At 44.7% G+C, this 15,391-nt stretch overlaps 1 protein-coding gene across 4 annotated transcripts in view; it reads left to right on the forward strand.

Annotated features, from left to right (window-relative positions):
- The window catches only part of FRAS1 (Fraser extracellular matrix complex subunit 1), a 355,216-nt gene that overhangs the window by 147,544 nt on the left and 192,281 nt on the right, over positions 1-15,391 (forward strand). For all 4 annotated transcript variants that reach the window (XR_013394125.1, XM_077933767.1, XM_077933768.1 and 1 more), the window contains exons 10-13: positions 2,929-3,018; positions 6,354-6,501; positions 8,057-8,200; positions 10,317-10,451. Coding sequence is in view for 3 of the 4 variants with exons in the window: in XM_077933767.1 (XP_077789893.1) it covers positions 2,929-3,018; positions 6,354-6,501; positions 8,057-8,200; positions 10,317-10,451 (517 nt within the window). In the remaining variant the exon portion in view is untranslated. The remainder of the gene's footprint in view (positions 1-2,928; positions 3,019-6,353; positions 6,502-8,056; positions 8,201-10,316; positions 10,452-15,391) is intronic.

Here is a 15,391-nt window from a genome sequence, read left to right on the forward strand (position 1 = left end):
ACCGATTTATAAAACCCCTGAGTAGGGCTTAGCTGAATGCCACCCCAGGTCTGATCCTGCAGGACTGCTCTTAAGAGGGTCCCCACCCAACAGAGTGGGAGGCCACGATGTTCTGAGGAGAAAACGTTAGAGAACAAGTGCTTGCTTTCTTCGTTTTTTCCTTTTCAGAACATAGCGTCGCCTCAGGGATCGCACGAGGCGCAAACTATTGTGTAGACCTTTGAAGAGGCTTTCATTTCAACAGCCTCGCTGCCACCGCTGTGGCCCCTGGCATTGCATTGTAAGCTGGGCAGCGAGAAATGAGACTGTTATCTTAAACAATCCTCCCCAGCTCTGAATCTTGGCAGGCAGGCGGGCATTTTTTGGCAGGGAGGACCCCACCCCATACATATTTGTCCTTGCTTGTTATATGAAGTGGGCTCTTGTGCATGCTGGGGAAGGTAACAGCACCAACCGGGAATGTTAACAATATGTACTGTGACAAGGGCTCTTTCCACACTGCATAATTTTGCAACAGATGTATAAATAGTTTAACCTCCTTTTCCTAGAAACACACTTCCCAGAGGTGACCAAACATTGATCAAAGCTTTCCCCGTGAAGGGTCAACGAAATGTTGCCTTCAGAGGAGCCATAGATTCATAGAATTGTAGAGTTGGAAGGGAGCCAGGGGTCATCTGGTCCAACCCCCCACAATGCCAGGATCTCAGCTAAAGCATCCATGACAGATGGCCATCCAACCGCTGCTGAAAAACCTCCAAGGAACAAGAGTCCATCGTTTCCCAAGGAAGTCTGTTCCACTGCCAAACAGCTCCTGCTGTCAGAAAGCTTTTTCTGAATGTATAGTCGGAATCTCTTTTCTTGCAACTTGAAGCCATTGGTTCGAGTCCTACCCTTCCAGTCATTTCTGCCATTTCGGCACAAGCCATCAACTTAATCTGCCATTCTTCTCTGGTCGGGACTTTATCTTCTTTCCATCTCTGGGCCAATAACATCCGGTCGCATGCATAAAGAGTATTTTCTGCTCCATTGGGATTTCGGCACCTAGAATATTACTGCATTTATATATGCATTGTGAAGATGACTTTTGTGGGATACAGCTAGCATATGTGGCTGAGAATTTAGATCCAGCCACGGATACACACATATATCTGCCCATGGGTATACCCACTGAGCCTGTGTGGTTTAGTGGTGAGAGTGTCAGATTAGGTGGGCTATAGATTTTGGGCATAACATTGAATTGGATAAAATTATGGAATGAAAGTATAAAATTTATGTCATGTATGGCTCTGAAAAATTTTTTAATGAAGATGATTTATAGGTGGTATTTAACGCCGGCAAAATTGGCAAAAATATATAGGATGAGGGATAAGAAATGTTGGAAGTGCAAAGAGGTGGATGGTGAATATTATCACATGCGGTGGATTTGTGATAAAGTTAAGACATTTTGGGAGTCGATTTACAATGAACTTAAGAAAATATTAAAATATACTTTCCCTAAAAAGCCAGGGGCTTTTTTTGCTTGGCCTGATGGGAAAGGAGATTAAGACAAAAGATCAAAGATTATTCATGTATGCCACAGCTGCGGCAAGGACTTTGTTGGCCCCAAACTGGAAATCACAAGAAGTTGCTACCATTGCGGAGTGGCAGACGAAAATGATGGACTATGCAGAGTTAGCCAAACTGACTGGCAGGATTCAGGATCCGGATGATCAAAGATTCCGGAAAAATTGGAGTAAATTTATTGTGTATTTAAAGGACAACTGTAAAAACTTAAAGACACTAGCAGGATTGAAGTAACTCCTACAATGTGGACAGGATGAATTAGGTGTAAAAAGATAAAATACGCAACAGGATGTGATAAGTGATACCAACTGAAGGGAGGGAGGGAAGTCGCAAGCTCGGCAGAGCATAAGGCTTATAGGTTGATTAATGTACAGTGGTACCTCGGGTTACATATGCTTTAGGTTACATATGCTTCAGGTTACACACTCTGCTAACCCAGAAATAGTGCTTCAGGTTAAGAACTTTGCTTTAGGATAAGAACAGAAATCGGGTTCTGGCAGTGCAGCGGCAGCAGGAGGCCCCATAAGCTAAAGTGGTGCTTCAGGTTAAGAACAGTTTCAGGTTAAGAACGGACCTCTGGAACGAATTAAGTACTTAACCCGAGGTACCACTGTACTGTAAGAATGAATGTGTAAAGAAAATAAGAAAAAATTATTGGGGGGAAAAAGAGAGAGTGTCAGATTAGGAACTGGGAGACCCGGGTTCAAATCCCCCCACAGCAGTGAAACTCACTGGGTAACCTTGGGCCAGCTACCTCCTCCCAGCCTAACTTGCCTCACAGGTTTGTTGTAAGGAGAAACTGAGAAGCAAGAGAGCCATGTTCATTACCTTTATCTCCTTGCCCTGACCTGGGTTCAAGTCCCCATTTGCCTTCGCGGCTCAGTGGCAATCATGCAGTTTGCGCTCTCTCAGCAGCCTAAAATATACCTGGCCTACCTCACAGGAGTGGTTGTGAGGCTAAAAAGGGACCATTGCCCTATCCACCACTCTTGAGCTCTTCGGAGGAAACTTTTGCGATGGACGACAAAGTAATCAAGCAAGCCGATTGCGATAGCCATGCGGGCTGGATTCAGTCCATGAAACTGGATCCCCGTTTTGATCCCTTGCCAGTTTTTGTGGCATTTCGGCTGGGAGCTTGCGGGAATTGTTCTGCAGCCACAAAGGTATTTAAGCACACATATCTTTTGGGAGAGAACCAAGAGTGATGGAATGAGCTCCAGGAGTGATAAAGGGAAATAGGATCTTAAAGACTGCATTCCAGTAAAAAAAAAGTTCGGGCTCCCACTGTCTTCTTCCAGCATTGTATTTTATTTTTTTTTAATGCTAATTCTGGGTCTCATGCTGTGGCTGCCTCTTTCTCCACAGGGTGAAGAATTAGTTCATTTAGAAGGCAAGTGCTGCCCTGAATGCATTCCCAGAGGCAGGCCCTGTGTTCACCAAGGGCGTACCAAATATGTAAGTAGCCTGAAAACTTGGGGCACATAGAACTGTTTGGGTGATGGATTGAAAAATGATATTCACCCAAATGGGAGCCATCAGCGTAGAATCACAGGCTGTGTGACCTGAGCCCTGTAGATATATACCTTGCACATAACTACTTAGCTGAAAGACGCATTTCTGCATCCAAAAATCTGTTGTTTTTTCTTTTTTAAAAAGCAATATTCTAGAATCATAGAATCATAGAGTTGGAATAGACCACAAGGGCCATCGAGTCCAACCCCCTGCCAAGCAGGAAACACCATCAGAGCACTCCTGACATGTGGTTGTCAAGCCTCTGCTTAAAGACCTCCAAAGAAGGAGACTCCACCACACTCCTTGGCAGCAAATTCCACTGTCGAACAGCTCTTACTGTCAGGAAGTTCTTCCTAATGTTTAGGTGGAATCTTCTTTCTTGTAGTTTGGATCCATTGTTCCATGTCCGCTTCTCTGGAACACTCTAACACTTAAGCTAGTGAGTGCTGAAAAGTATACCTCATGTTACGTTTGCTTCAGGTTGAGCATTTTCAGGTTGCGTCCCGCGGTGGCCCGGAAGTAACGGAACAGGTTACTTCTGGGTTTTGCCGCTCGCGCATGCGCAGACGTGTAAAATGACGTCACATGTGCGCGCAGAAGCGGTGAATCGTGACCCACGTGTGTGCAGACGCGGATTGTGTTCTGTTCAGGTTGTGAACGGGCCTCCGGAATGGATCCCGTTTGCAACCAGAGGTACCACTGTACAGTGGTACCTCGGGTTACACACGCTTCAGGTTACATACGCTTCAGGCTACAGACTCCGCTAACCCAGAAATAGTGCTTCAGGTTAAGAACTTTGCTTCAGGATGAGAACAGAAATCGGGCTCCGGCGGCACGGCAGCAGCAGGAGGCCCCATTAGCTAAAGTGGTGCTTCAGGTTAAGAACCGTTTCAGGTTAAGTATGGACCTCCGGAACGAATTAAGTACTTAACCCGAGGTACCACTGTACAAACTTTCCTTGTTGACGTATCTGAAACGAGAGGAGGAACAGAATGGGGTGCCCAGCTAGCATGACTCGCAGCTTCTGTGGTCCTTTGCCCTTTTCAGCAATCAGTTCTATGTGCAACTAACCTGGCAGTAAACCCCACTGACTGCAGTGGGGCAACTTTTGAGCAAAAGTGCATAGGAAGTCACTGTATCTTTGCTCTGGAGAACTGGGAGCCATTGCATACCAGGCTAGCCCTTGTCTGCAGCGAGAGTCAAGCCAGCTCTTGTCTCAATTGCCCGGGATCTGTTTCTTGGCCATGCTTCAGTGTGCTGGGATGTAGGGAACTGGCTGTGTCTATCAATCAGTCCTGAGGTTCTTGCCCCATTCCTCTGTAATGAGAGACATTCCAGGAGCCTTTCGCTCCGGTTTTTAGTTTCCTCTGGGTGAAAGGGTATTGGATACTGGAGCTAAGCAGAGAACTCTCAGTTTTCCTGAGAAAATTTCTGAAGTTTTTCTTGCTCCTCTAGAAGTAGGCCAATTTGCAGAATTCCCCCCCCCCAAAAAAAAAATCTCCACCAATTTTTGGTGGCACCTGACATTTCCTCACTGCAATGAATATATGCCTGGAATGATGCTAAATCCTTGACCTGCACCACAAACTAGATTTAATGAACACTCATATCCTTGTGCCTTGTAAATTGATAGCCATAGCCTTTTATATACTAACCTTTTATGCTTTTCCACATTTGTTTAATGCCCCTAACCCTTCTTTTAGTCTTTTATATGTACCTTCTGTTTTAATAATTTTAGCTTTCCAAAACGTTTCACAGATTTTAAATGATTGTACACCCACCTACTTATGCTGGCCTATGACCATAATAACATTTTGATTGATTGATGATAGAACCAGGGCCTGATAGAGGGTACAAAATGGTAGGCAGGCTGCTAACAGCTTGCAGCCAAAACAGCAATCAATAAACACCTTAGGAACAAATAAGCATGCTGGGCTACTACCATGATTAATGGTGAGTGCCACCCCTGAGAGACTATTGACTTTTCCTGCACTTCAACCAGTCCATCATGTTTTGTCAGGCCTCCTGGACTGTCAATCAGGTGGTGATTGCCGCCCATCTGATGGGGTTGCCCCAGCCACCCTAGGCAAAAATCAAGATTGATCCACAGTAGCCAGGATTGCCAGATTCATAGCATTATATGTCACAGAAGTACCCAAAGGAAATTTATTCCAGCCCTTTGCCCAACGGCAAAGCTATCCCACTCATTTGTGGTCTGATTGCAGTGTGTTTCAAGTTGAGAGAGAGGTTGCACAACAGAAAGGCACTTTCAGGATCTTTGGAAACAATCTTCAAATGTTCTCTGTTGATTGCTAGCTTTATTGGAATGGGATTACCTCATTCGATAATGTTTTACAGCACTCTTGCTCCCAAATGTTTAGCTGTTTTATCATAATTTGATGCGATCAGGTTTTGAGGGCTTTCCTTATTCTGGCAATTGAATGATGATATTAGCTGCTACATTTGTACAATTGAATGGCTCCTAACAGTGTAATCAATACAGGCAGGGGGAAAAGATCAATGTTGTCTGAACTGTAACATCTAAGCCTGCATCAAAGCATTTGCCGGTGGAGCAAAGCATTCCTTTTCCAAGGCTAGTTTAGCCGTTTGTCAAGGAGTGGGCTGCCTATTTTTCTATCTGAAGACATGTACAGATGTACATTTTATGCGCACATGTGTGGCCTCATTCACACCACACGTTTAAAGCACAATGATGCCGCTTTAAACAGTCATGTCTTCCCTAGCCCTTCTCTGGGAGCTGTAGTTTGTTAAGGGTGCTGACAGCTGTGAGGACACCCCCCAGCCACCTCTGAGAACTACAACTCCCAGAGTTCCCTGTGAATAGGGGTTGACTGTGAAGCCCCTTTGGGAGCTGCAGCTGTGTGTTTAGAAATCACCTTACTGTGAAAAGGTAAAATTGAGTTGTTGCTCTATCGGGAGTCAGCAAACTTTTTCAGCAGGGGGCCGGTCCACTGTCCCTCAGACCTTGTGCAGGGGCTGGACTATATTTGTTGGGGGGAAATGAACAAATTCCTATGCCCCACAAATAACCCAGAGATGCATTTTAAATAAAAGGACACATTCTACTCATGTAAAAACACACTAATTCCTGGGCTGGATTGAGAAGGCAATTGGGCCGGATCAGGCCCCCAGGTCTTAGTTTGCCTGCCCATGCTCCATCCCCATTTGGCTCTGGTTCCACTTACCACAAAATTTAATAAATAACATAGTGCTGAAAATATACAATAGGCTGTAGCTGTTATCGTTTTCTCATGTAGAGTGGAGAAAAATGGAAAGAAGGTCCGTGTCGCGAATGCGAGTGCCAGGATTCCGATGTGATTTGCTCCTCTCCGTCCTGTCTGACTTGCCCCACAGGCAGCGTGGCAGTTGCCTCAGCAGGACAGTGCTGCCCTCCTTGCGAGCCAGGTATTTCTATGACTGTTGAACTTTGTTCCTGAAGGCTCGGGCGCAGGTATCCTGTGTTTGTTTACTCGTTTGTCTTGTTTATTTGAAGAGTCTTTGCCCTGCTCTTCAGCGGGAAAGGGCGCCTTACAAAGATTCCAACACAAAAGGGTGTGTGTGTGTGTGTGTGTGTAGACAGGCGAACTAATATCAGTGTACTGGATGAAGCAAAGATCACCAGTGTTGAAGCAATGGTTCTTCAACATCAACTTCGTTGGACTGGTCATGTTGTGCGGATGCCTGATTATCGTCTTCCAAAGCAACCACTCTATTCCAAACTTAAAAATGGAAAGCGTAATGCTGGTGGTCAACAAAAGAGGTTCAAAGACTGTCTCAAGGCAAATCTAAAAAAATGTAGTATAAACACTGACAACTGGGAAACACTGGCCTGCGAGAGCTCCAGTTGGAGAACAGCCTTTACCAAAGGTGTCATGGGCTTTGAAGACACTCGAACTCAGGACGCGAGGAAGAAATGTGCTAGGAGGAAGGCATGCTTGGCAAATTCACACCGTGATCAACTCCTGCCCAGAAACCAATGTCTCCACTGTGGAAGGATGTGTGGATCCAGAATTGGCCTCCACAGTCACTTATGGACTCATTGTTAAAACTGTGTTTATGGAAGACAATCTTACTTGGCTATGAGTGATCGCCGAAGAAGAAGTGTATGAACTGTGGTTGTACTAACAACTGCAACAAATACCGCATATGTGCATATATATTTTTATTTCTTCGTGCTTTTAATGTTTGATGTTTGATTGTGTTTTTAACATTTTGTTGTAGAAGCCACCCAGAGTGGATGGCATAATAATAATAATAATAATAATAATAATAATAATAATAATAATAGTAATAGCATTTGTACCCCCACTCTTCAGCCATCAAAGCTCCCAAAGCAAGTTTCATGAAATCAAAACAAGACACTCCCTACACACAGGCTTACATTCTAAGAAACAAACAAACAAAAATAAAACACGAGGGACAAGGAGGGAAAGGGGGGGGGGGAATTCACAGACTCAGCCCCCAATTTCTAGCGGGTGGCGCTGTGGGTTAAACCACAGAGCCTAGGACTTGCTGATCAGAAGGTTGGCGGTTCGAATCCCCGTGACGGGGTGAGCTCCCGTTGCTCGGCCTCTGCTCCTGCCAACCTAGCAGTTCGAAAGCACATCAAAGTGCAAGTAGATAAATAGGTACTGCTCTGGCGGGAAGGTAAACGGTGTTTCCGTGTGCTGCTCTGGTTCGCCAGAAGCGGCTTAGTCATGCTGGCCACATGACCCGGAAGCTGTACTCTGGCTCCCTCGGCCAATAAAGCAAGATGAGCGCCGCAACCCCAGAGTCGGTCACGACTGGACCTAATGGTCAGGGGTCCCTTTACCTTTACCTTTATCCCCATCTCTCCCACTGATAAAATGGCTGCCCCCAAATGACAGTTGAGGGAGAAGAGGCCTGATAAAACCTTTGCCCTCTGGCTGTTACACTCAACTATACTGAACCAGAGTTGCCTCTTCTTCACCAACAACAGGTCGGTGCCATGCGGATTGTGTGACCTGCTCACAGTCTTTTGACCTCTGCGACGTCTGCCGTGACACAAGCAAGCTGCTGCAGGCTGGGCGCTGTGTGGCCAGCTGTGGATCTGGGTATTATCAGGATGCTGGGCTTTGCTTAGGTAATCTCTTTATTATTTACAATATTTCAAATATCATACTTAGCTGCAGAAAAATAAAACATTTTCATGTTTTTGTGTGTGCCTGTAACTCTCTGTGGGGTGCTTTTCTGGATAATGAAAAGCAGACTTATCAACTTTTCCCTACAAATAAAACAATGACTTAATAACCTGCCCTTCTTCCTTGCAGATGATTCCAGGTAAGGAATGATGAATCTGTCAGTTGTGGCTTCCCTTTGTCAGAAAAAAAGTGTGCTAATAGCATGCCCAGAGTTGTGTTGACTTTCAAAGTTTGTCAGTGTGTGCTTTTCAGCAAGAGGGATGCCTTTGTGGTTTTCAGTTGGTCAGAAACATCACAGAATTGTAGAATAGTAGAGTTGGAAGGGACCCAAGAGTCATCTAGTCCAAGCCCCTGCAATGCAGGAATCTCAACTAAAGCATTCCTGACAGATGGCCATCCAACATACCCAGCTCCCTCAACCATTCCTCATAAGGCTTGCTTTCCAGATCCTTGATCATCTTGGTTGCACTCCTCTGCATGCGTTCCATCTTGTCAATAGCCTTCTTAAATTGTGGTCCAAAGAACTAGACACAGGACTCATTCCATGTGTGGTCTGACCAAGACCAAATAGACACTAGACTTCTGCTGATGCAACCAGGAATAGCATCAGCTTTATTTGCGGCTGCATCACACTGTTGTCTCATGTTGAGCTTCTGATCTACTAAGACCCCTAAATCCTTTTCACATGTACTACTGGCAATCCATAGGACAAGGGCGGTGCTGTGGTCTAAACCACTGAGCCTAGGGCTTGCTGATCAGAAGGTCGGTGGTTCGAATCCCCGCGATGGGGGTGAGCTCCCATTGCTCGGTCCCTGCTCCTGCCAACCTAGCAGTTCGAAAGCACGTCAAAGTGCAAGCTGATAAATAGGTACTGCTCCAGCGAGAAGGTAAACAGCGTTTCCGTGCTCCTGGTTTCGCCAGAAGCAGCTTAGTCATGCTGGCCACATGACCTGGAAGCTGTACGCCGGCTCCCTTGGCCAGTAAAGCGAGATGAGCGCCGCAACCACAGAGTTGTCCGCAACTGGACCTAATGGTCAGGGGTCCCTTTACCTTTACTGGCAATCCAGGCGTCCCCTATCTTAACATATGTGCAGCTGGTTCTTCTTGCCTAAGTGCAGAACCTTGCATTTGTCCCTATTGAAATTCCCTTCATTAGTTTTGGCCCAGTTCTCCAATCTGTGAAGGTCATCTTGAATCTTGATTCTGTCTTCTGCAGCATTGGCTATCCCTCCTAGTTTGGTGTCATCTGCAAATTTGATGAGCATCCCATCAACTCATTTATCCAAGTTGTTCATAAAGTTGTTGAATGACACTGGGCCCGAGACAGAACCCTGTGGCACCCCTCTTGTCACTTTTCCCCAGGATGATGAGGAACCACTCATCATCATCCATAGCAGAGCCTTCTACCAAGATTACTGATATCCGTATGATGATTTAGATCCTCCATAAGCACCTGAAAGGCCACATCAAGGAGGGAGTGCTGTAGGCACTCAAAGGACCTGTTGATGGCATTTTACCATTGTACTGTTGAGAGTGTGTTAACTTATGGTCTGTGTGTGTGGTTTGGGAGCTGCACGGTCAGGGAAAAAACAATGCTGTCCAGGGTTGTAAAGACTGCGGAGAGAATCATTGGGTGCACTCTTCCCACCTTGGATCAAATCTATGCTTCCAGGTGCCATAAAAAAGCTGCAGAGATAGTGCAGGATAGTGTCCACCCCAGAAATGATCTTTCAGCTGGAAGAAGGTACAGAGTTATAAAGACTAGGACTAGCCGTCTGAGAAACAGTTTCTATCCAAATGTGATTTTGGTTTTAAATGCAGTGTAAGGAGTCTCTAAGGGAGTATATTGTATTTAAAAATGGGGTATCAGAGTTTTTCGGGGGCTAACCAGGTTGGGATAGCTGGGATAGCAGGCTTGTTGGTTTTTGAATGTCTTACGTAGATTCGTTGTTCTGTATGGGACAATGACAATAAAGATTATCATATCGTATCGAGTGGAAGGGCAGTTGCAGATTCCTGTTCTGTAAGAAACTCTTCTTTCTTTCCTGTCTTGGCCAGCCTGCAAGAAGACATGCTCTAATTGCACTGATGGGTTTGTGTGTACAGCATGCAAAGATTCGCTGCAGTTGAAGGATGGCCAGTGTGTGGCATCATGTGGTGAAGGATTCTTTCCAGGACCCCTCCAATGCGCAGGTAAGATAGATACCTATGTTTGATGACATGAGTTGTTTGTGTATTCTCCTTGGTCTAGTAAGGACAGCCAGTATGGCTCAACAATAGATAGCATGTTTGTTGTGGAGCTGGTCTCAAATGCCCTCTAAACTCTGAATGACTTTTTCTCTACTATATGTTTTGGAAAGTTGTTTTTCCTCTATGCATTTGGACACCTCTTACAATATTTCAGCCACAATGTGCATGATGGTTTCCGGAGATCAAGGAGAAGTTTTCCATCTGTTTTTGGAAACAGTTGGGTGCCATTTTGAATCAAGATGGCGGACTGAACATTAGAATTCCTAAGCAATGCTGAGTACAAGGCTGCTAATATTTTATGTAAAAGAAATGCTTGATAACAATACAAAGCAAAAATGTCAAACAGTAGCTGCTGTTATTAAACTGATACAAAAAAAGGTTTAAAAAATAACAAGAACAATGGAAGATTTTGTATCTCGGCTGCCAATTGCCATAACTAAGTGGAAACGAAATATATGAAGAATGTTAAGGGTATATTGATACACACATAATTTTATTTGTAAGCTGTCTTTCTACAGTTAAAACCATGCTCAGGGCAGCTTACAACATAAAAATAGACAATTGCAAACATAACATAATAAAATATCAAAAAATACGCAACCACATTGAAACAATTTCCACATAAATCATAATATCTAAAACAATGATACAAAAAAGTTAATAGAAGCAACACATGCACCCCAACAAAAAACCCTAAACAATACCCAGGCCATGCTAATGCATGCTAAGTCTGCAATCCTATGCTCATATACTTCCCTGGGAGTAAAACCCATTAGACTCAATGGTGCTTAATTCTGAGTACACATGCACAGGATTACACTGTAAATTAAGCTCAGAACAGACCTTTTTAAATTAATGGACCTGACTTACTCATGTTCATTAATTTCAATGGGCTAACTTTGAGTCAATTGAATACCCCCCGTTGTGTACAGATCTAATAATAAGCACGTTATTTCGTGATGGTTGAAATCAGCCTCAAGAAAAATTGGTGTGTGTGTGTCTGTGTGTGTGTGTGTGTGTGTGTGTGAGAGAGAGAGAGAGAGAGAGAGAGAGATCAGTTGCTTTTTAGGTATTTTCCCAGTCTCATTTAAAAGGTCATATTTGGCCTAATTACCACATTGTTAACAATTGGCTCAAACTGCATTTTGCTGAGAAATCATATATTATGTGGGTAGAAAGTATTCTGCGAACAGAGCGCACTTGCGTAGGCTTGAAAAGGCATAACTCATTTTATTTCCATGATCCAGGCATTTTAGGAATTTAGAATGTGTTTTGGCAAAGGCTGACAGAGGGGAACAGGGGGAGATGAGGCCACAGAGGCAGTGAGCAGGGTCTGGACAGGACATTTTGAGAGAAGTGGGAGAGAGCATGAAACATTGGCAGCCAAGCCCAGCTCAACACACTCCTTGTTGGATTGTTCTAATTTAATTTGAGCGGTTCAAATATGTCTACTCGGAAGAAAGCTCCACTGACTTCAGTGGGGCTTACTCTCAAGTAAGCTTGATTTCCCAGTCGCTGGGAAACCCTAGCTTAATTTAGGCCACAAATCCATTTTTTAAAAAATGGTCACATTGTGAAAATCACAAGTACAGTCATACCTCGGGTTAAATGTGCTTCAGGTTGAGCGCTTTCAGGTTACGCACCGCGGTGATCCGGAAGTAATGGAGTGTGTTACTTCTGGGTTTCACCACTCGTGCACTCAAAATGACGTCACGCGCATGCGCAGTGGCGGCAAATCGTGACATGCGCAGATGTGCAGTTGTGGGTTACGCTCTACTCAGGATGCGAACAGGGCTCCAGAACGGATCCTGTTCACATCCAGAGGTACCACTGTAGAAGTGCTCTGTAGAAGGAAGAGCCGCATTCCCTGAAATAACAGGGAGTTTTATGATCATCATGCCGTTGTCTGACAGTGTCCTGCAAACCCTGATGCCCTTCCAGTGAAAAAAATTAATAGATTCACTTCTGACCCCTCTGAACCATTTGCAACATGCTGCCTTTAATAATAGCACACTTTCAGCAGGCAATAGGACCGCAGGAGGTTCTCGTCTTGCTTCTAAGTGGTTCTCCATCTTTATGCAAGATGGAATTCTGAGTAGGAAGCAGCTGGCAATCTGCATGTTAATATGGTAGCTGCATGATGCCAGTACTTGCCAGCTGATTATGCCAAATACTGTCCGCCACCATTTTAGGACCAATGGATCTCTGTAATTTTCAGCCTCCTGAAGCTCTGGCTGGAGGATTGAAAGCTTGAGAGGCACTGTTCTTACATGCTGTGCGACCCTGTGCATGTGTGGCTTGATAATTTGCAAATGGGTTACCAAATAGTTCTTTCAACGGGGGTCAGAATTAGACAGCCCCTGGTCCAAATCACGCATATGCACACACACTGAGATGGAAATGAGACCTGGAAGGAGTTTACATTGGCTGATACTTCGCAGGGTGGGAGGTGTGGTCTCCCAAATCCTTTTGAAAGCAGCCTTCCTGCAAAACTGGTTTCATAGCCAGGCTGCTACCGAAAGTCCCCTTCATGTTGTCCTTTTGCCTTGTGTGAGAAATGTGCTGCCTCTGGGTCCAAGGTTTTTAGAATCACAAGGTCTAGAAATTTATTGCATCTGGGGAAAGGAAGCTGGGATTTTCTAAAGATGGCATTCAATTAAAAACAAGTCCCCACTTAGAATATGCACAGTGCACAAATCAATGTTCCTTTAGAATTTGCAAATACAGTGATACCTTGGGTTAAGTACTTAATTCGTTCCGGAGGCCCATACTTAACCTGAAACTGTTCTTAACCTGAAGCACCACTTTAGCTAATGGGGCCTCCCGCTGCTGCTGTGCCGCCGGAGCCCGATTTCTGTTCTTATCCTGAAGCAAAGTTCTTAATCTGAAGCACTATTTCTGGGTTAGCGGAGTCTGTAACCTGAAGCATATGTAACCTGAAGCGTATGTAACCCAAGGTACCACTGTTGTTGTTGTTGTTTAGTCGTTTAGTCGTGTCCGACTCTTCGTGACCCCATGGACCAGAGCACGCCAGGCACCTCTGTCCTCCACTGCTTCCCGCAGTTTGGTCAGACTCATGCTGGTAACCTCGAAAACACTATCCAACCATCTCGTCCTCTGTCGCCCCCTTCTCCTTGTGCCCTCCATCTTTCCCAGCATCAGTGTCTTCTCCAGGGAGTCTTCTCTTCTCATGAGGTGGCCAAAGTACTGGAGCCTCAGCTTCACGATCTGTCCTTCCAGTGAGCACTCAGGGCTGATTTCCTTAAGAATGGATGCGTTTGATCTTCTTGCAGTCCATGGGACTCTCAAGAGTCTTCTCCAGCACCATAATTCAAAAGCATCAATTCTTCGGCGATCAGCCTTCTTGATGGTCCAGCTCTCACTTCCATACATCACTACTGGGAAAACCATGGCTTTAACTATACGGACCTTTGTTGGCAAGGTGACGTCTCTACTTCTCAAGATGCTGTCTAGGCCTGTCATTGCCCTTCTCCCAAGAAGGAGGCGTCTTTTAATTTCGTGGCTGCTGTCACCATCTGCAGTGATCATGGAGCCCAAGAAAGTAAAATCTCTCACTGCCTCCATTTCTTCCCCTTCTATTTGCCAGGAGGTGATGGGACCAGTGGCCATGATCTTCGTTTTTTTGATGTTGAGCTTCAGACCATATTTTGCGCTCTCCTCTTTCACCCTCATTAAAAGGTTCTTTAAATCCTCCTCACTTTCTGCCATCAAGGTTGTGTCATCTGCATATCTGAGGTTGTTGATATTTCTTCCGGCAATCTTAATTCCAGCTTGGGATTCATCCAGCCCAGCCTTTCGCATGATGTATTCTGCATATAAATTAAATAAGCAGGGAGACAAAATACAGCCTTGTCGTACTCCTTTCCCAATTTTGAACCAATCAGTTGTTCCATATCCAGTTCTAACTGTAGCTTCTTGTCCCACATAGAGATTTCTCAGGAAACAGATGAGGTGATCAGGCACTCCCATTTCTTTAAGAACTTGCCATAGTTTGCTGTGGTCGACACAGTCAAAGGCTTTTGCATAGTCAATGAAGCAGAAGTAGATGTCTTTCTGGAACTCTCTAGCTTTTTCCATAATCCAGCGCATGTTTGCAATTTGGTCTCTGGTTCCTCTGCCTCTTCTAAATCCAGCTTGCACTTCTGGGAGTTCTCGATCCACATACTGCTTGAGTCTTCCTTGTAGAATTTTAAGCATAACCTTGCTAGCGTGTGAAATGAGTGCAATTGTGCGGTAGTTGGAGCATTCTTTGGCACTACCCTTCTTTGGGACTGGGATGTAGACTGATCTTCTCCAATCTTCTGGCCACTGCTGAGTTTTCCAAATTTGCTGGCATATTGAGTGTAGCACCTTAACAGCATCATCTTTTAAAATTTTAAATAGTTCAGCTGGAATACCATCACTTCCACTGGCCTTGTTATTTGCAGTGCTTTCTAAGGCCCATTTGACTTCACTCTCCAGGATGTCTGGCTCAAGGTCAGCAACCACACTACCTGGGGTGTACGAGACATCCATATCTTTCTGGTATAATTCTTCTGTGTATTCTTGCCACCTCTTCTTGATGTCTTCTGCTTCTGTTAGGTCCTTACCACTTTTGTCCTTTATTATGGTAATCTTTGTACGAAATGTTCCTTTCATATCTCCAATTTTCTTGAACAGATCTCTGGTTCTTCCCATTCTGTTGTTTTCCTCTATTTGTTTGCATTGCTCGTTTAAGAAGGCCTTCTTGTCTCTCCTTGCTATTCTTTGGAAATCTGCATTCAATTTCCTGTATCTTTCACTATCTCCCTCGCATTTTGCTTGCCTTCTCTCCTCCGCTATTTGTAAGGCCTCGTTGGACAGCCACTTTGCTTTCTTGCATT

Source organism: Podarcis muralis, chromosome 9 (genome assembly GCF_964188315.1).
Source record: "Podarcis muralis chromosome 9, rPodMur119.hap1.1, whole genome shotgun sequence".
In the NCBI taxonomy this organism is placed as follows: domain Eukaryota; kingdom Metazoa; phylum Chordata; class Lepidosauria; order Squamata; family Lacertidae; genus Podarcis; species Podarcis muralis.